General features: G+C 48.9%; 1 protein-coding gene across 3 annotated transcripts in view; it reads left to right on the top strand.

The window, feature by feature from the left end:
• The window catches only part of BCO1 (beta-carotene oxygenase 1), a 69929-nt gene that overhangs the window by 25310 nt on the left and 23926 nt on the right, over nucleotides 1–20693 (top strand). For all 3 annotated transcript variants that reach the window (XM_073796446.1, XM_073796445.1, XM_073796444.1), the window contains 5 exons: nucleotides 9608–9737; nucleotides 11315–11462; nucleotides 13017–13164; nucleotides 15437–15660; nucleotides 18202–18459. In XM_073796446.1, the coding sequence (XP_073652547.1) occupies nucleotides 9608–9737; nucleotides 11315–11462; nucleotides 13017–13164; nucleotides 15437–15660; nucleotides 18202–18459 (908 nt within the window). The remainder of the gene's footprint in view (nucleotides 1–9607; nucleotides 9738–11314; nucleotides 11463–13016; nucleotides 13165–15436; nucleotides 15661–18201; nucleotides 18460–20693) is intronic.

The following is a 20693-nucleotide window of genomic DNA, read 5'->3' as shown; positions in this document are numbered from 1 at the left end:
CACCAATGGAGTAGCTTAAAGCAACACACATTTAATTCTCTTACAGTTCTGGAAGTCGGATGTCTAAAATGTATTTCCCTGGGCTAAAATCAAGGTGTCGGCAGGGGTGTATTCCTTCTGGAGGCTCCAGGGAGAGAATCCGTTTCCTTGCTTTTCCTAGCTTCTAGAAGTCACTTGCATCCCTTGGCTTGTGGCCCCATCTTCATCTTCAAAGCCAGCAGCATAGCATCTTGTGGTCTCTCTCTTTCTCTCTCTGTCTCTCTGCTTCTATCATTACATCCCTTTCTCTGAGTCTGACTCTCCTGTCTCTCTCTCTCTCTCTCTTTTTTTTGAAAATATTTATTTATTTAGGCTGCTCAGGGTCTTAGTTGTGGCACACAGGATCTTCGTTGCAGCATGCAGACTTCTTAGTTGCGGCATGTGGACTCTTAGTTGCAGCATGCAAACTCTTAGTTGTGGCACGCATACGTGGAGTCTTACCCACTGGACCACCAGGGAAGTCCCCTGTCTCCCTCTTATAAAAGTTTTTGTAATTACTCTAGGCTCACTCAGATAATCCAGGATAATCACCCACTTCAAGATCCTTAACCCAATCACGTCTATAAAGTCTCTACTGCCCTGTAAAGTATTCAGAGTTTCCAGGGATTGGGATGTGGACATCTCGGGAAGCCATCATTCAGCCCACCACAAGCACAAACCTCCCTGGAAAGGTGGCCAGGGTTGTTTTTCAGCGAGTTCAACTGGAAAAATAATATGCATTCTCAGTAAGGTGGGCAGGGACACGTGGAAGTTTACAGGCTTTGGAATCAGACACACATCAAATTAAAATAGGAGTGTAGAGCTGAAAAGAACAAAGTGAGCCTATTGCTCACCAGGCAGGGAGAGCCAGGTCAGTCATGTCCCTGAGAAGACACTGAACACAGAGCAGAAGGTAGGAGGTGCCACAACTAAAGTGAAATTCCGAGTTCAGATGACTGACTCAGGAGGTGCTATTGGTCATTGAGCTGATTTATGTCACAAAGTACAAGCCGGGTTCTTAAAAGGTCTGGAGTGGGTTCTGGGAGGCTTCAGCAGGCTCAGGGCCATGTGGTAGGGTTCAGCGTGGTGAGAGTTTACTCTGACCCCTGTGTTCCAGCTTGGGCAAGCTGCAGCCACTCCACCTCCCTGGGCCTCAGTTTCCTCATCAGTAAAAGGAGCTTGATCGTTCTCCCTGGAAAGCTTTTGTGATGATCAGAAGTACTAGGTGTCCAGCAAGGATTTGATGCCTGGTAGATGCTCAGTTGATTAAAAACCACCATCATAGGACCTCCCTGGTGGCACAATGGTTAAGAATCTGCCTGCCAATGCAGGGGACATGGGTTTGAGCCCTGGTCGTGGAAGATCCCACATGCCGTGGAGCACGCCTAAAGCCCATGCTCCGCAACAAGAGAAGCCACCGCAGTGAGATGCCCGTGCACTGAGACGAAGAGTAGCCCCCACTAGCCGCAACTAGAGAAAGCCCGCGCGCAGCAACGAAGACCCAACACGGCCAAAAAATAAGTAAATAAATTTACTGAAAAGTAAAATAAAATAAAAACCACCATCACTGTTGCTGGGTTTGAATCCCAGCTCCACCATGCTAACTAACACATACCTAAGCTGTGTGACTTGGCCAAAGTTACTGACCCTATCTGTGTCTCAGTCTCCCCATCTGTAAAATGGGGCTATTAGTAGCATGTCCCGTAGAATTGATGTGGAATTTAAATAAATTAATACGTGTGAGGGGCTTTGTATAATGCCCGGCTCATCATATGTGCTCCATAAGCCTTAGCTATAATTTTCACATGACTGTCATCTCTTTCAAGCTAGTCGGCAATTATTTTTTGAGTGCGGACTCCGCCAGCAACTTGCTCTAGCATTTCATGAAGAGACACCGTGTGTGAATGCCATGAGCTCCGAGTTTGCAAAAACTCACAGTTTTTACTGTGACTCAGCTACAGGGTGGGTAGTTCCATATTTCCCGACAGCCTTGAGCCTTAACAGTCCCCTCTTTTCCTAAACAGAAGTTCCCAGTGATTCCTGGGGACAGAAGTGCTGTTCTGGATGAGGTGTCTGAGAGGCGTCCCTTCTCTGAGGCCCTGCCTCACCTGCTGCCAGGTTCTTCATGGTCCATTTCCGAGCTCACATTCATGTGGGGGGGGGGTACTCTTGTCTCCTTGCACATGTGACACTGAAACTTTAGGGAGGTTAGGTGACTGATCCAAAGTCACTGACGTAGGGGTGGGATCTGAACTTGTCTGGAGTTCGTTTGCAGCTTTCTCTCCTGTCCTCAGCCCAGCACACACGTGCGCGTGTGCGCGCGCACACACACACACACACACACATACACACATACACACATACCTCTGAGAAATGGCAGATGCTTAAATGGTATCCTTCAGTAGAGAATCCAGGGACAAGGGAACCAGCAGGGGATGACCGAGCCCTAGCCGTCTTACAGAAGTATGGCTGCTGTCCACCAAAACCCTTGAGTGGGCTAAACGGGCCAGTGACCAAAGTTATCCCATACTATTTAGACTTTCTAAAAGCTTCTAGTAGGTTTTCAAACTAAAAGTTTACTGTCAGAGGCAAGTAGCTGTTTTCTGTTCTTTTCTGAGATGGTTGGTCAGGTGCAACCACAAGAGGAGACACAGAGAGACTCAGGAAAACAAAGGTTATTCTATCCACAGGTGCTGGAGACAGGAGGCGAGTGGCTCAGGGCACATGGAAAAGACACCAGGGTGGACAGGAGACAGAAGACAGGAGCGGGGTGAACTCTGAGACTGAGGCCTTTATTGGGGTTTCTGAGGGCAAGGCAGGAAAGGGCAGAGTGAACAGCCTAGGACTGGCTAGGTGAACAATTCAGTGAACTTTGGGCTAGAGGGATGGTTCCTAGTTGCCTGGTACTCAGTCCTGGGCTGATTAAGGCGGAGGGACATTGTCTCCGGGGGTGTATGGACCAGATGGAGGATTGGTTAGTTTGCATATCAAAGACATACTGGGCTCTTTCCTGCCTCTAAGAATTGTCTGGTCCAGGGAGACACAGTCTTGTTCCAGCCAGAAAGTTTTTTTAAGGTGTGAAAACATCATAATATGCAGAAAATTTTAAATATATACAATAAAGCAGCATGAAAGACAGTTCTATTCATAATCTGGAATTGGCTAGAAAGTGGGAGGAATGGAGACTATAGCCAATTACTCGCCCTCCCCTGCCTGTCCTGCTCTTGAACCTGGGCGTGTGTCAAGGGTGTGTGGCCCCACTCTGCTTTGCAATGATCAGTGTGCCATTCTCCAGCCTAGGGCGGAGGCCCCAGAGTGCAGGGTCCCTGTTCAGGTTGTTGTATCTTCATCACTTAGCACAGGGTCTGGCCCACAGGGGCACTTAGGAACTCTGTGGAGCTGAAATGACACAAGCAAGGTGAAGATGTTTTGGTAGAAGGAGGCAATACTTCCCCAGTCCATCTCTTCAATACTTGCTACAGGGAGTGCTTGCTGGCCATTGGCCTAAGTGGTTCATGGCCATCCACGACTCAGCCCTCACTGCAGCTCCTGGGGAAGGGACCACTGTTACTATCTTGATTTTACAGACGGGCGTCTAAGGCCCAGAGTAGCCAAAGAACTTACCCAAATGCACACAGCTAAGAAGCAGTGGTAGTCAGTTATAAACTCAATGCTCTTTAAATCCAGAATCCTAAGTCCTAAGCATTATGCAATTCTGCCCCCATTCCCCACTCCTGCCAGCTACCATCTCTCCCCAACTCTCCAGCCCAATCCTCCTGAGGCTGCCAGATTGCCAGTGTTGGTGTAGCACAGCCTGGCGTCGTCTCTCCTCTCCTCTTGAACTCTCAATGGCTCCCCAGTGTCTAACAGTGGAAATATAAACCAAAAATGTTAAGTACTACCATACCCAATTTAAGAGGACAATGCAATCAGGGTTCTCTGATTTGCAGGTAACACAAAGCCAGTATTTCTCAAAAGGTGGTTTGTGGGCTTCCTGCACCAGAACCCCCCAGGATGCTCATTTAGGTTGTGAATCCTGAGACCCCACCCAGGGCTTGAAGGGTAGGGATAGAGCATCTATGTTTCCAACACGCTTCCCAGATGACCCCGAGCACACTGGTGGTTTGGGGCTTGGGCCTCCATGATTTTTTAAAAGTACCAGGTGGTTCTAGTGCACAGCTAGCATGGAGAATGGAAATTAGTGCCAAACCAGGAAGAAAGGACTGGAGGAAGAAAGTAAGAAAGCAAAAGACAGGAAAATGACTCATAGCCTTCAGGAGAAGTCACTAGAAGATAATGCTTTAAAAAACTAAAAAAGATTTGAATAAAAAAGGCAGAGTGGAGATGGGGAAGCCGGGTGAAGGGTGTACAGGAGCGCTCTTTTCTGTAAGTCTAAAATTCTTTCAAAATGGAAAATTTTTATAAAGCAGGCATGGAGATGAGTCAACCCAGGTCCCTCTTAGCAGCACATTTGATACTTTTCCAATAAGAGGCAAAGTCGGTGTCCCGTGAGGATTTGAACATGTGAATTCCAAGAGTCAGAGTCACAGAGATGTTTTTTTTAAACTGGAGTATAGTTGATTTACAGTGTTGTGTTAGTTTCTGCTGTACAGCATAGTGAATCAGTTATACATATTCATATGTCCACTCTTTTTTTAGATTCTTTTCCCATATAGGTCATTACAGAGTATTGAGTAGAGTTCCCTGTGCTGTACAGTAGGTCCTTATTAGTTATCTGCTTTATATATAGTAGTGTGTATATGTCAATCCTAATCTTCCAATTCATCCCTCCCCCACTTTCCCCCTGGTAACCATAAGTTTGTGTTTTTTATATCTGTGACTCTATTTCTGTTTTGTAAATAAGTTCATTTGTATCATCTTTTTAGATTCCACATATAAGTGATATCATACAATATTTCTCTTTCTCTGTCTGACTTACTTCACTCGGTATGACAATCTCCAGGTCCATCCATGTGGCTGCACATGGCATTATTTCGTTCTTTTTTATGGCTGAGTAATATTCCATTGTGTGTGTGTGTGTGTGTGTGTATATATATATATATATATATCCCACATCTTTATCCATTCCTCTGTCAGTGGACATTTAGGTTTCTTCCATGTCTTGGCTATGTGAACAGTGCTGCAATGAACATTGGGGTGCATGCATCTTTTTGAATGATGGTTTTCTCCAGATATATGCCCAGGAGTGGGATTGCTGGATCATATGGTAGCTCTATTTTTAGTTTTTTAAGGAACCTCCATACTGTTCTCCATAATGGTTATACCAATTTACATTCCCACCAACAGCAGAGTCACAGAGATTTAGGGGCACAAAGCCTCTCCCAAACTGACTTTTTCAATGTTGTACCTCCAGTGTAGTCTTTTGGAAAGTTTGCTTTAAATTTTTTCTAATTAAAAAAAATATATATGTATATCTCCCGCCCCACCAAATAATAACACTTGACCCAGTTCTGGAAGATCCCAGGCGGGAACGCGTCTGTTTACTTGTGTCCCTTTAGAAGGAATGTGGTTAATTGGGCTCCCGACAGCAGGGTGCTAGAGAACGCTCCTTGCCTCCTTCTTTAATCTCAATCTCAAAGTAAGTGTCAGCCTTGAGTAATTCCAGAGACACATTTCCCCATGGCCCTCTGAGCGCTCCCTGCTCTGGTGCTGGGATATGGGCTGCCTGTTGACAACCAGCCTGGGCTGGGTGTTTATGTTTCATATGAACAGAGTTCAGCATTTTAGGCAAAGCACATTAGCCAGTACCTATGGGTGGCAGCCCTCAGAGAGAGTGACCGTGAAGGGCAGGCTGGCTCAAGGGGAGACCAGAGTGGCCTTAAAGCTGGTCCTGTGTAGCATGAAGACCAGTAGGTGTGGCCTCACCAGCCCCCAGGTGAGTCTTCCTGCCTCCAGGATTTTGTAGAATTCAGAACTGCAGCCATCACTTATCACGTGCATGCTAAGCGCCAGGGAGCCAAACTCCTTCTATCGTCCCATCTCATTTAAAACTGCCAGCCCTAGTTGGGGAGGACTGTATGATCCCCAGCTTCCAGTTGAAGAAACTGAGGTTTAGTGACAAAGGGACTCACCCAAGGTCGCATGGCTTGGATGGGGACTTGCCCGGAGCCAAAGCCTTGCCCCAGCTACCTACTGTATCTGACTAGCATATGTAGCTTTTTATTGAGCACCTACTATGTGCTAAGTGCTTTACAGGCCTTAACTGTTATAGCAGCTCTGTGAGGAAGGTATCAGGGTTCTCATGTCAGAGCAGAGGAGACTGAGGCTTGCCTTTGACACAAGGTCAAGTGCATGGCCGGTAGATGATGGAGCAAGGATTCATATCCACGTGGAGACTCGAACCTACTTGGGGTGGAGATCTTGCCTGTCCCACTCACCATTACATACTCACATCCTGGCCCATCCAGGTGTTTAACAAATAGTGATCAAATGCATGAACCCCGGGCCCAATTAGTCTCAGAGCCCTTGCTCCTAACCATTCCTCCATGTTCCTTTCCGCTGCCCCAGGGACAAAGCTCCCCCCGCCAAATATCTCAGAGATCCTGATGTACAGTAGCCACCCCTGAAAAGATGCTTGCAAAGAGGACAGATGACTATCTGACACACAGTTTACCTCCTGAAGACTGGAGAGAGCACCAGAAGGTCTTTCATGGTCTCTTCTAATTTTATCATGATGAGTGTTACTATTATTGTTGCTGTTGCCACTTAAATGCACATGTTGGAGTCATCACTGCTGAAACGTACACTCACATCCTTTGGAAACAGAGGTGAAAACGCAACCCTGAGGGCAAAACTAACCAAGACTGTTGGAAGTCAAGATAGTGGTTCCCCTGCAGGGTTGGGATCGGGGAGGCTGGTACAGGATCAGATATGAGCAGCCTTCCCAAAGGCTGCTCACATTCTGTTTCTTGATCAGGAAGTAGTTTATATGGGTAGGTTTAGTTTGTGAAACTTCACCAAACCATACAGTTATGGTAGCATATTTCTATAGGTATATTTTTAATAACAAGGAACAGATAGAATGGTCAATTGACGTGGTCGCTGTGTCAGGATCTTCCCGTTGCCAGCTTTTGAGTCCAGTTTACCACTCGCTAGCTGTGTGGCTTAAGGCAAGGTACTTAACCTCTCTGTGCCTCAGTTTATTAGCTGGGAAATGGGCCTGCAGGGTCGGTCGTGAGTGCCCAAGCCCTTTGCCCTTCATTTTGTAAGAAATCTGAAACCTTCAAGTGTTGTTTAAATTTTGTTTTATTTGGCTGTTAATTAGCAAATGACATTAAGTTGATTTTTTTTTCCCTAAAGAATACTTTTCTAGTTAGAGTCTTCTACACACTTCTTATGTTCAGAGGATTAAACCAGATAATACACATAAAGTGCCCTTACAGTGATTAGCACACACATGCTCAATAAATGTTAGCTCTTAGTTTCATTTTCTCTCCTGAAAATATAAAAAGGCCCCGGGCAGGAATTTCTTGGGATTCAGTCTCTCCTTGAAGCCCATCATTGTGACAGTGGATACATGATGGGCGCTTCTCTGATGAACCTCTTTTTTATGGGAACAAACTGTCAGTATATCCTGGGTCCTACTTTTTTGCATGTTATCATTGTACCAACCCTGGAAGCATAGGTTATACTACAGCAAGGAATGTGTTCTCTAGAGGGGAAAAGTCAACATAATGTCATTTGCTAACTAATGGCAAAATAAAATGAAACGAAAACCCTAGAGGAGGGGCTTCCCTGGTGACGCAGACGTTGCGAGTCCGCCTGCCGATTGCAGGGGACGCGGGTTCGTGCCCCAGTCCGGGAGGATCCCACATGCCGCGGAGCAGCTGGGCCCGTGAGCCAAGGCCGCTGAGCCTGCGCGTCCGGAGCCTGTGCTCCGCAGCGGGAGAGGCCGCAGCAGTGAGAGGCCCGCGTACCGCAAAAAAAAAAAAAAAAAAAAAACCCTAGAGGTTTCAAATGAGCCACCCAACCTACAGACAGCCATCCGGAGCAAACGCTGGTTGTTTTGACTGTAAAGGACATTGGAAAGCAGGACTAGATTCAAAATGGACAGTTACTTGGAAAATATGTTTTTGCAGGGGCCCGGATAGGCCACTACAAAGGTCAAAGGCCTCAGTATTCACAGCCCTGAAGACTTAGTAAGGTCCCCACCTGACTCCCAGCCTCATCTCATGCCTGCTGCTCCCAAGTGCCTGGTGTTCCAGCCCACACTGACTTAGCCCTTCCAGGAAGTGGGCTGTACTCCCCACCCCTAGGTCTTTGCTTACAGACTTTCTGGGGAGAGTCCATGGGAACACCTGACCCTCTTCCTAGCCCCACCTCCCGGATCTGTTGCAGTTCAATTCTACCTATCCTTCAAGGGCTTTGTCAAGTGCTACCTCCTCTGTGAAGCCTCTCCTGACTCACCCACACCCGTGAAAAGTATATGTATCTCTCTCCCTCCATATCTCTCTCCCTTCTTCCCTCTCCCCTCTCTCCTCTCCCCTCTCTCCCCTTCCCTCCCCCTTCTCTCCCCAGAAGGAACCTGTGAATATATTATGTGCTATTCTACATGGTAAAAGGGTCTTGCAGATGTGATTAAGTTAAGGACCTTGAGATGGGGAGATTGTCCTGGATTATCAGGGTGGGCTCAGTGTAGTCATAAAGGAAAGAGGAAGGCAGGAGAGTCAGAGTCAGAAAAGATGTGACAGCAAATCAGAGCTCAGAGTGATGCAGCCACAAGCCAAGGAATAAAGGCAGCTTCTACGTTCTCCCCTAGAGCCTCCAGGAGGAACTAGCCTTGCTGACACTTCGATTTTTGCCTTGTAAAACCCATTTCAGACGATGTCTTCCAACACAGTAAGATAACAAATTTGTGTTGTTTTAAGCCACTACATTTATGATCATTTGTAACAGCAGCCATAGGAAATTAATATAGGTCTAGAACCATCTGATATATTTTCAGGTTGGTCTTGGTGGACTAGTCAAGAGTCCATGCTTTTCTGGAGTGAGTCAGATTCTCTGCAGTGTCATCAACACATGTACTGACCCTCTATTGTGTCCAGAATTGGGTATAAGGGTGCTCCCTGGTTGCAAAGAGATATGAAATGTTACTCCAGGGGCTAAATTGCCAGTGTAGGGCCCCCAGAACTGAACTGGGCCCTGGAGAAACCTAGCCTAAGTATGGGGCCTTCTGGACTAATCCTCCAAATCTGGACCTTACCTGGAAAGATACAAATATGGTGGAAGGGGTGGTTGATGGCCTGGGTCAGCACCTCTCTGGGTGATGCTGGGCAACGGGATGGAACATTTCTGAGCCTCAGTTCCCTCATATGAAGATGGGGCTGGGAACAGGAATACTTACCTGGACATATTGTTGTGAGTCTCAACCTTGCCGAAATGTGTGTGAGAGTTCCCTCCAAATGCTTGTTTTATCTAGCACACACATTAAAGGGACTGTCCCAGTGGACTCCCTCCCCCCTCCCCCCCAACCCCCCCCGCTGCCCATCAAATCCCTGGAATGGCTGAAATCAACTTCAAAGCCCTGTAAAGGTGTCAGTCTGGGATGATTCTGCTGCTTCTCTTTCAGGTGAAGTCTATTACAGGAGCAAATACCTGAGAAGTGATACCTACAATGCCAATATTGAAGCGAACAGGATTGTGGTGTCAGAATTTGGAACAATGGCCTATCCGGACCCCTGCAAAAACATATTTTCCAAGTAACTGTCCATTTTGAATCTAGTCCTGCTTTCCAATGTCCTTTGCAGTCAAAACAACCAGCGTTTGCTCTGGATAGCTGTCTGTAGGTTGGGTGGAAAATTTCCCGTGATGGCCTTTGACCACTTACGCTACGCAGTTTTTGATCACTGACAGCAGGAGAGGCAAAGAGCATCTGACAGATTTGTTAGGTGTTCTCCCACGTAGCTGGTGGGAGAACACTTTGGAATTATCTACCAAAATTACGAATGCACATTCCCTTCAGTCCAGAGGGGTACTTGCTTGTGTCTGAAATGACAAATGCACAAGGTTATTCATGGCTGAATTATTTGTTATGAGGAGGAACTGAAAATAACTCAAATGATCATCAACAGAGGAGTGGTTAAATAAATCACAGTAACACTACAGGAAAATGCCAGGCAGGTATAAATAAAGGAATGAGGTTGCTCTCTATGTTCCAAATGAAAGATTTCCAAGATATACTGTTAAGTGGAAAAAAAAAAAAGCAAAGTGTAGAAAGAGCATATAGTATGCTATAATTTGTGTAAGAAGGCACGGGGAAATCTAGATTTATTTTCGTATGTGCAGAAACTCTGGAAGGATGCATGAGGGAAGTGGGGAACTGATGAGAGGAAGGATGGGGGAAATTTTCAGTTGTATACAGTTAAAATCATCTGGGTTGTGATGTATATGAATGTATTACATACATGTTCAACACTTAAATTGTTGGCCAGGGAATCAGGCCAGCCATCAGTACCTCCTTTCTGATACTCTTTAGACATAGAAGGATTGTGAAATGTCTTAGGGGTAGACTGGCCCAGAGAGGGAGGCTGGCTTCTACTTTCCCAGAACTGACATCATCTCTCCAGTCTTAGCGTCCAGTGCTGAGTCCGGCACACAGCAAGCGGGGAACTCCCATTCCCTGCTGGGGGAGGAGCCTGGGGGAGGAGCCTGGGGGAGGGGGAGGGAATGAATTTAAAACTGCAGCCTGTGGGGCCTCCTTGCTGTTACACTGTTTGCCAGTAGGGGGAGCACTAACCAGTACACGGGGTCAGGACTTCCTGCTTTGAGTTTGCCTTCTAATCAAGTGATCAGTTCTTAACTCATAATTAGTTTACTCTTCTTTTTCAAAAATCTAATATCCTGGACAAAGTTGGGTAACCAGGGTGGGCTCACATTCCTGCGCAAAGCAGCTTAGCTGGTTTGCTAGTCTTTGGGGGGCTGTTATGGGTATGAATATGATTTCTGTAGAGCTTCTTAAAATACTTCAGAACAATCCACCAGGTCTTGATGGCTCTGGTGCAGGAGACTTTTGGATTTGGGGAGCCCAGGAGGGCTCAGTGGGCAGCCTTGTTGTCTCAGCTGACTCCCTCCTTAGCTGATTGAATGTGGTGGTATTTTTGGGTAACTTGATCTCTGAGTCCTCAGGATTCCTCAAGGAACCCATTAGGACCCAGTACTTTTTCTCCCTTAGTTGAAGTAGAGTGTTTTAAGTGGTGGGAAAATTAAAACCATCTCAGTAGAACTTTCCAGCTGGGTGGACACAGCCATTGACCCCGTTGACTTGCTTCCTCCCCAGAGCTTTCTCCTACCTGTCCCACACCATCCCTGATTTCACAGACAACTGTCTGATCAACATCATGAAGTGTGGAGAAGACTTTTATGCAACCACAGAGACCAATTACATCAGGAAAATCAATCCCCAGACCCTGGAAACCCTGGAGAAGGTATCAGTAAATCTACAGCCAGCCTCAGTTCTTGACTCAAGAAAGGGACCCCCTGCAGGAGGCCAGGAGCCTGCAGGAACTCACAGAGGAGCCCTCCTCTGATGCCCTTGGGTCTTGGGCTCTCCCAGCTCAGCACTTAGCACTAGATTCTAAGCTTCCTTACAGCAGGACTGTGTCCTGTCATCTTTGTGTCTGTATTCATTCCTAGGACTCCCATAACAAAGGAATACAACAGAAATGTATCTTAGGTGGCTTAAGACAACAGAAATGTATCCTATCACAGTTCTGGAGGCTGGAAGTCTGAAATCAAGGTATCGGCAGAGCCATTCTCTCTCTGAAGTTTCTAGGGGAGGATCCTTCTCTGCCTCTTCCAGCTTCTGGTGGTTGTTCCTTGGTTTATAGGAACAACGAATAATTGTTGTAATCCAATCTCTTGCAAAGCTACAAATTATTGTGTGAAGGCCCACCCTAATCCAGAATGACCTCTTTTTAACTTGATTACATCTACAAAGACCCTATTTCCAAATTTAGGCACCAGGGGTTAGGACTTCAACATATCTTTTTGGAAGATACAATTCAACCCCTAACAGCATCCATACTCCTTGACACTGAGTGGCACCTCAATGGAAATTTGAATGAATGACTATACTGGGCCACCCAGGACTCCCAGCAGCCCTGCCTTGTATTGACCTGAAGAGGGAGGCATTAGGCACAGAGCAAGGGTGCAAAAATCAGTGCCCAAGCAGATACCTTTCCTGGGTAGAATCAAGTCTACATTTTCGTGAAGATCAATAGACCCACTTTCAGTTTTCTCCAGCTGGCAGTTCAAAGCCTGGATGTCTTTGCAATACAATTTAACGATCCCTTGGAAGGAGTGCTTTCCTTAGCTGTGAAATTACGTCCAGCTCCTTTTAGGCTAGGCGGCGTAGGTCCAACTGATGTACGCTTTCCACAGAGCTGCAGAGAGGAATTACTAGGAGAGAACGAGGTATCGCCTGACTTTTGGCTGGAGGAGGTTGTGCTATTCTGGGGGAAGAAGGGCAGGCGTTGGCTCCCGGGCCACCCCATTGCTGTATGGTTGTGGCCTGTTAGGAGTCGGGATCATTATTGAGCTCCTTAGTCTCTTTTCCCTTTGACCAAATGTTTTTGTAACCTTTCTGTTCCCAGAATAACCCTATGAGAGAGGCCTGGAGATTTATGCCTCTGTGGGATGCAAAAGGGGAGAATTTAAATAGCTTCACCAAAGAAGTGGCCAAGATTAGCCCTAAGGCTGCCTCTCTGCCGGCAAGGCCAGGTGGCAGGGTAGGAACAGCTGTCAGAGAAAACACATGTAGCTCACCAAGTCCCCTGCAGCCTATTAGCTGTGGGAGGCCCCCTCGAGGTTACATCAGGTTGCAAGAGGAAACATCTCCTTTAAAGGTGATGTCTGCCTTATTTTCAGATCAGGAGATGTGCAAAAATAACCATCATCTCTCTGAACCTGGAGTCAGTCAGCTTTTCATAGGATTTCACCCTTTCCCCTTTCAAAAACCAGGTGGCTGTCATGTTTTGCAGGTTGACTATCGTAAACATGTGGCTGTAAATCTGGCAACATCACATCCTCATTATGATGATGCTGGAAATGTTCTCAACATTGGTACGTCCATCGTGGACAAGGGGAAGACAAAATATGTGATCTTTAAGATCCCTGCCACAGTATCAGGTGGGTCATTCTGAGGCTGTAATGGAGTACAGACACCAAGGGTGGCTCTTTCGGAAGAGTTCTGATTTTGGTTGATAACACAGCACTCAATCTGACACTTACCCGCACAGATGATTCAGAGGACCGTGAACTCACTTTTCTCCTTTAGGAGAAAAGAAATGATGCTAGGCTTCCTTTTGGAAGAAGTGAATCCCTTTGCTATTCCAACCTCCTTTTCTTTAGGTTCCTGTTCATTAATTCATTAATTTATCCATTATTCATTAATCATCTACCTATCAATCCATCCATTAATCTATTCATCATCCAGCCATCATGCAGCCATCCAGCCATCCTTCCTTTCTTTCATTCATTTTTTTTAGTTTTCTGACAAACCTCTGTATGTCAGGGCTGTGCTGTCCTCTTTCATCCCAGCGCCTGAAGCCAGGCTCCCAGGGTTGTTCAGGGAGCTCAGCCCTGCTGGCACTCACTCCAGATCCCCACCCTGTTCTGCTGGCCTCCTGGACCTTCTCCATTTAGGGGCGGGAACCCCGCGTGGAGCCCAGACCGATTATGTTCCTGAGGGGGAGGAGGGCGGGGCTCCTAGCCCTTATTTGTCCAGGACTCTCTTGGGAGCCACACCCAGGAGACCAGGCCTCCAAGAGTGGCTGCGCAGGCTCAGGAGACAGAACTATGAGGGTGCTTGGCTAGACCTTCTGGTTTAGGAAGGCTGGTTTCCATCTGTGATCCCTGCTGGCTCCCCTCCCTCACAGTCCCGTAGAGCCCCCCCCGCCCCCCCCCAGCAGATTCCAGGCTCTGCTGGCAGATGGGAGCCCCGGAGGTCAGAAGGTACAATGCTCTTGTTAAATGGAACTGCCATTAATTAAGCCAATAAAGGGATATAGGGTCTGGCTTGGGATCCTAGAATGCAGACCTGGGGGTGGTCTAGCCATTTGAGTTTGCCACCTCATATTACAGAGCACTGCGAGTCCCAGGGGCATCAGGTGACATGCGCACGGCTCACAGGAGGTACCCTCTGCACACCTGGTCCAGGCTGGCAGCTTTGCTGGGATTCACACCTGTGTCCTGCCTCCCAGGCCCGGGTGCCTTTCCTTTCAGTTTGCTTTGTGTTCCATTGGTTTGGTGAAGAAAAGAACTGCCCCACAACCCAGAGCATCCCTCCCACCAGCCAGCTGTTTACAGTGTGCACAGGTGGCCACAAGAAAGGTGGCGACGCTTGCGTGTAACTCATTATAACCCAGCCCCAGGCCTGGGTTGGGAGGCCTTTTGGCCAGCGGGTGACTCATCCTTGCAGAGGAAAAAGAAAACAGAATAGTTCTGAGCACCTTCGTGGTGGATGCTGAGCAAGGTACTTGGACTCCTGCAGGATTTCCCTTGGTCTCTCCCTTCCCTCTAATAACAGAGTAGGCAGCCAGGCTAAGGAGCCTGTGTCTTTCCGGCTTAACCCTGTGCCTCTGGCTGTAATGATGGAGCGTCCCACCAAGCCCTAGTTTCCCACCTGTAAAATGGGAATCGTACAGCCTACCTTGACTGTCACAATCTGTCACATTACCATAGACACTTAGTCTCATTCCCAGGTGTTTCAGAACGGGCAATGCCAAAAGAAATTCATAGAAACCCCGTGAAGTACACGTCAAATGATGGTTCTCAGTAACATATCAAAGCCTAACCTTGGGAAGCTAGGCCACTGCCTGGGAGCTTGACGGAAATGCAGGGCCTCGGGCCCCACCCCACAGGCTGAGTCACACTCCACATTTTGTCATGACGCCCAGATGATCCGCGTGCACGTGAAAGTGAGGAACATTGCTCCAGAGCAGGGGTTGGCAAATGTTTTCCGTAAACGTCCACAAAATAAGTATTTGAGGCTTTGCTGCCTGTATGGTCTCCGTTGCGTGTGCTCAACTCTGAATCTCGAAAGCAAAGCAGCCGTGGACCCTGCAGGGGCCACGGTCCAGATAAACCTCTACGTAGAAAACAGGTGGAGGCTGGGTTAGCCCTGTGTTGGAGTTGCACACGCCTGGCCCAGAGGCCCCGCGGTCCAGAGGCCCAGAGCCTGGGGATGCAGTGGTTTTGGATGCCAGACCAGATCTCACGGGGGAAGGGCCCTGTCCCTACATCAGCCAGGCAGCAGCCCCTTCACCCCGTTTGCTGTCGGCTCTCATTCAAAGGTTCTTCTCAGTGGCCGGGTGGGTTTGAGAGGCCGCGCTGCAGGAGACGGTGGCCCCGTCGGGGTCCGCCAGGCCCTGTGCTGCCCCTGAGGCTGGCTTCTCTCTAGGGGGCAGGAAGAAGGGGCTGAGCCCCCTGAAACACATGGAGGTGTTCTGCTCCATCGCCTCGCTCTCGCTCCTCTCCCCGAGCTATTACCACAGCTTCGGAGTCACCGAAAGCTACATCGTTTTCCTCGAGCAGCCTTTCAAGATGGATATCCTCAAGATGGCAACTGCCTACCTCCGGGGCGCGAGCTGGGCTTCCTGCCTGGCTTTCCACAGGGAGGACAAGGTAAGGCAGGGCCGGCGACCCCGCAGCACGAGGATGGCGAGAGCAAGATGGAGGTCAGCAGGCAGCGGTGGCTTCAGGAGGGAGGCCCTCAGCTGCCACGCAGTCTCCCCAGAGGCATGAGCCGACCTTCCAGCGAGTTCTGCAGCTGGGATGGTCCTTCACAGTGGTCCCCAGTTAGGGCAAGGGGCTGGGCCTTTATGCCCCGACGTCCATAAGTCAGTAGAGCAGACCATCCGCAGAAGAGCGTGGGACCTTGGGCGAGGCAGCCTCAGCATCCAAGGCAGCCCCTACTCGCCCAGCAGCAAAGGGACTGCTCGTCAGCCCTGAGCGGCGCCTGGCCTCCTCCAGCCTCCGCCACCCATTGACAGGGCCCTTTCAGCATCCCTGCTGGGGGGCGGGGAGGGGATGTCACAGATTATTTAGACATCATGATGATAGGGCGTCCCACCGGATGGTGTAACAGAAACGTCTTCAGTTTAGGTACACCTGAGTGGAGTGCTCAGAATATCTGTGTGCCTGTCATGTACGTGTCCTGTATATGTGATGTCTGCATGTGTGTATACATGTGGGTATGAATACATTATTCGTGTATAGGTGTATGTAAGTATTTGCTCTTGTTACTTGTGAAAAATAATCAAGTAATTCTCCGTGTCATCTATTCAAATAGCACGCAAGCGTAGAAAGCAACAGATCAAGTCCCCTTCCTCCCACCTCCCCGTCCAGCCCCCTCCAGAGGGAGTCACCACCATCCATCCGACACCCTTCTACTCCTCTTTCTGTGCAGCACGTGCATCTTCATGTTCCCATGCAAATATGTGTCCCGTGTGTGACTGCCGCCTCTATGATGCCTGTATTCTCAAGGAGGAGAGTGAGGTCCTCGAGGGAACAAAGGGGTTAGGCGAGATCCCTCCTCTGCTCAGAACCTTCTGGTGATTTCCCGTCTTCCTCAGAATAGGATCCAAAGGCTTCACTCACCAGCCCATAAAGGCCCACATGCCCTCATCCCAACCGCTGGCTTCCTGCTCACGTGGTCGCCTCCTACACCTCAAAACTGCCAAACACGTTCCTGCCTCAGGGCCTTTGATTTTGTGTCCCCTCCACCTGGAATGGTTTTCCCCAGATGGCTTCCTCCCTTGATCAATCCCGGTCTCGCTCTACGCTCCCCCGTCCCTGAGGTCCGCCTGTCTATCACAGAACCCCCAGCCCCCGACAGGCTTTCTCCATCCCCCACTCCATTTTCTCAGTCGTGCTCATCCGTCATCCTTGACGTGTTGTATATATTGATCACTGACCTTGGCCTCACCCCCACTGAATTATACGCTCCATGAAGGTGGGCGGGTGGTTTTATTTTATCTCTCCAGTTCCCCCGAAAGTGTCTGATGTGTCTTCGGCCCTCATATGAATGTTTGTGGACTGAATGAGCTGGGCAAGGGGGCCAGCAGGGAGCCTGCAGAAGTGGGTTTGCTCCGCAGGACCACGAGCGTCCCGCCAGCAGGAGTGTCGGGGCCCCCTAGGCCTCCAGTCTGCAGCCCCTGGGGACCTCTGGCCCTGGGGAGTCCCACAGTGAGAAGACAGAGCCCCCGAGGACTGGGCACAGAGCCCTGGGAAGGGCTTTGGAATGCATTTGGAGAACTTTCCAAGAAGTCCCTGCGGCTGGCCCTGGGATTGGGTTTATGGGGAAGAAAGCCTACAATAACCACGCCTGTGTTCACCTCCCCAAACCCACCCTCCCTCCCAATGCCCTCCTCCTCTGTACACTACTCCTCACCCCTCCCCCACTTAACTTCAAAGCCTGATTCTGGGAAAGGAGAGAAAGAAGCAATGAGCCAGAGGAGGTGGGGAAATGGCAGCCTGGAGCAGCCCCTCCCTCCTTTCAGAAGGAGGATGGTTAGGCCAGAGCTGCCAAACGAAAGAAAATACCCTTTCTTCCTTGGATTAGGCAACTGGGGCTGCAGATATGGCTACTTGACACCCAGAGTGATACTGCCTGTGACACCCAGAGGTGCCTGAGGATGCCTAATGAGCCGATACTCACGTGGGCTCCCTGACTAGACCGGTCACTCAGCACCGCAGCCCTCCAGGGCTGCCGGGTTACTGGGAAAACCACACCTGCAGCGGGCAAAGGTCAGGAGAGGGGACCCAGGAGGGGCTTTAGGGGCGCTGGCCACCAATGGGGCCTGAGGAGCCCTAGAGGGCTGGACCTGACTGTTTCTCCCCAACCTGGCCTGGCCTGGGAGCTGGCCTGTCGCTGCCCACCTGGATCACAGTCAAGTGAAGGCTGGGGAGACGGTACACTCTCAGATCCTGTATCTCCCTGGGTACTGTCCTCCTGGTGAGGAAGGGGCCCTGGCAGCAAAGCTTCCCTCCTCCCTCAGCACTTCTGCGTGTGTCTGGAGGTGGTACAGAGAGGCTCATAAAGGGGAGGGAATGCTTCAGGGTCACAAGCAAGTGGATGGCAGGGCTGGGTCTTGTCCCCTGCCTGATGCCGCTGTGTTGGGCCTGCAGAGGAAGAGCTGACCACTGATGTGCATCTCCTTTCAGACTTACATTCACATCATTGACCAAAGGACGAGGAAGCCCGTGCTGACCAAATTTTACACGGACCCCATGGTGGTGTTTCATCACGTCAATGCCTACGAAGAGGACGGTTGCCTTCTGTTCGACGTCATTGCCTACGAGGACAGCAGCCTTTACCAGCTCTTCTACTTGGCCAACCTGAACAAGAACTTCGAGGAGAACTCCAGGCTCACCTCCGTCCCAGCCCTCAAGAGGTTTGCAGTGCCCCTCCACATGGACAAGGTAATGGCTTGAGTCCTGGGAGATGTGAGCCCACTCAGGAAGTGACTTTGGCTCTAATTTCGTTAATATTGAAATTCAAAATGAGCTGTTCTTTTCTTTTTTTTTTTTGGCTATGTTGGGTCTTCGTTGCTGCGCGCGGGCTTTCTCTAGTTGCGGCGAGCGGGGCTACTCTTCATTGCGGTGCGCGGGCTTCTCATTTCGGTGGCTTCTCTTGTTGCAGAGCATGGGCTCTGGGCGAGCGGGCTTCAGTTAGTTGTGGCCGTCCAGTGGTTAAGACTTCGCCTTCCAATGCAGGGGGTGAGAGTTCAATCCCCGGTCAGGGAGCTAAGGTCCCACATGCCCTGCCGGCCAAAAAACCAAAACATAAAACAGAAGCAACATTGTAACAAGCTAAATAAAGACTTTAAAAATGGTCAACATTAAAAAAAAATCTTAAAAAAAACAAAACAAAGTGTTCAATTCAATGGTTTTTAGCATATTCACAGAGTTGAATGTACAACCATCAGCACAAGCAATTTTAAAACATTTTCATTTCCCCAAAAGACACCTTGTACCCTTTAACCATCAGCTCCCCACCCCCCAACCCCTCCATCCCCCCCCAGCCCCAGGTAACCACTAATCTACTTCCTCTCTCTGCGTATTTGCCTCTTCTAGATATCTCATATAAATGGAATCATGCAATATGTAGTCTTCCGTGGCTGGCCTCTTTCACGAAGTATGTTTTCACAGTTCATCAGTGTTGTAGCACGTATCAGGGCCTCATTTTTTTTCATGGCTGAATATGCACCTACTATTTAGTCTACTGCTATACATACTATTTCCACCTACTTGTGTATGTAGACATCTCTCCATGACGTTAAATATTCTTCTATGACATCATTTTAAATATTGGCCTGACAGTCCGTGGTGGGGATTCATCACCCGTTGCTTACCCGTCTCCCTGATGTTGAACAGTCCTGTTCTTACATTAAAAATGACCCCTGGGCCAGACGCTATCCTTAATTAGGCTGATGCTGCCAGGGCTCTGGGTTTGGTTTTAAAGGCTACAGAGGCTTCTGGCTCCAGAACTTCCTGACTTCATGACTTAATTAATTTAAATGAATCCAAATTCAATTCAATTCAGTTTTGATGGCTCATCCTTACTCAATGCACTCTATGTGCCAGGTACTTTGCTAAGCATTGTATTTTCCTTACCTAACTTAATGATCAAAACAATCTATGGGAGAGATCCTCAGGTTAGCCTCATTTTACGGAGAGGTTAAGGAATGTGCCCAAGGTCACACAGCCCGGTGGCAGAGCCAAGGTTGGCTCTAAACCCTTCCTTGGAGCTGGTAAGGGGTATAACTCTGCTGATCTCCGGAGCAGGCCTAACTCCTGGAAAGAGTCCCAGAGGGTCACCCTGACCTCTCTCAGGGCCCTGCAGGCCTAGGGAACAGAAGACACTCCTCCATGCCCAGGGAGGCTTCTCTCACCCTCCAGGCTCCTCCATGCAGGAGTTCAGGCACCTCCCAACGAGTGGGCGGAAGACCCGCATCTGAACCCAGCTTTGTCCAACTCCAGAGTTGGGTCCTTTCTCCTCTCTCCAGCATTTCCCCATCTGCAGTCATTTGTGTATCTCTGTCATGATTTTCACTGTATTTCCTATCACCTCTATTAACATTTACAAAATCATGTTTTCATTTAAATCAACTCACTCTTCCCTTAACTCATTTGGAAGGAAACCCATGACGACCCAGTGGAAAGGCAGCATTGCGCGCTGCCATTGCGCGCTGCAGATGGAAGAGCAGATGAGCGTGAAGGGCTGGTAATAAAGCAGAGGTCCTGAGCTCTAGCCTGATGCTGATGCTCTTGCCAAGACCTGATCTCTTCCTTAAAGAGAACGTTGGAAAAGTATTAGGTGTCAAAGACATAGTGGCACTTAACTGAGACTCTCGCCTTGACCCAACGGAAAGATTGGAAGAGAAAAAGGGATTAACTTTCTCCCCATGTGATTCAGGGCTATTGAATGAACGGCCGTGTCCCACAAAATCATCATCTGAGCCGCTGGCCTCTGTGCCCGTCACTCTGGGAAGTTCCATAGTGCAGCGCTTGGGGTGTCTCCTGGCTCCAGGATGCAATGGGGGTGTCACAAAGCACACAGGTGGCAAATCCTGAGGCCTGCGCGCCTCCACCACACCTCCCACCCCACCCCCACCTTGTGGAGGCCTCAGCCTGCGGCTGATACACAGAGAGGA

This window comes from Tursiops truncatus, chromosome 19, assembly GCF_011762595.2.
Source record: "Tursiops truncatus isolate mTurTru1 chromosome 19, mTurTru1.mat.Y, whole genome shotgun sequence".
NCBI lineage: Eukaryota > Metazoa > Chordata > Mammalia > Artiodactyla > Delphinidae > Tursiops > Tursiops truncatus.
Note: the sequence above shows the minus strand (reverse complement) of the source record. Positions and strands in the feature narration are given on the sequence as shown.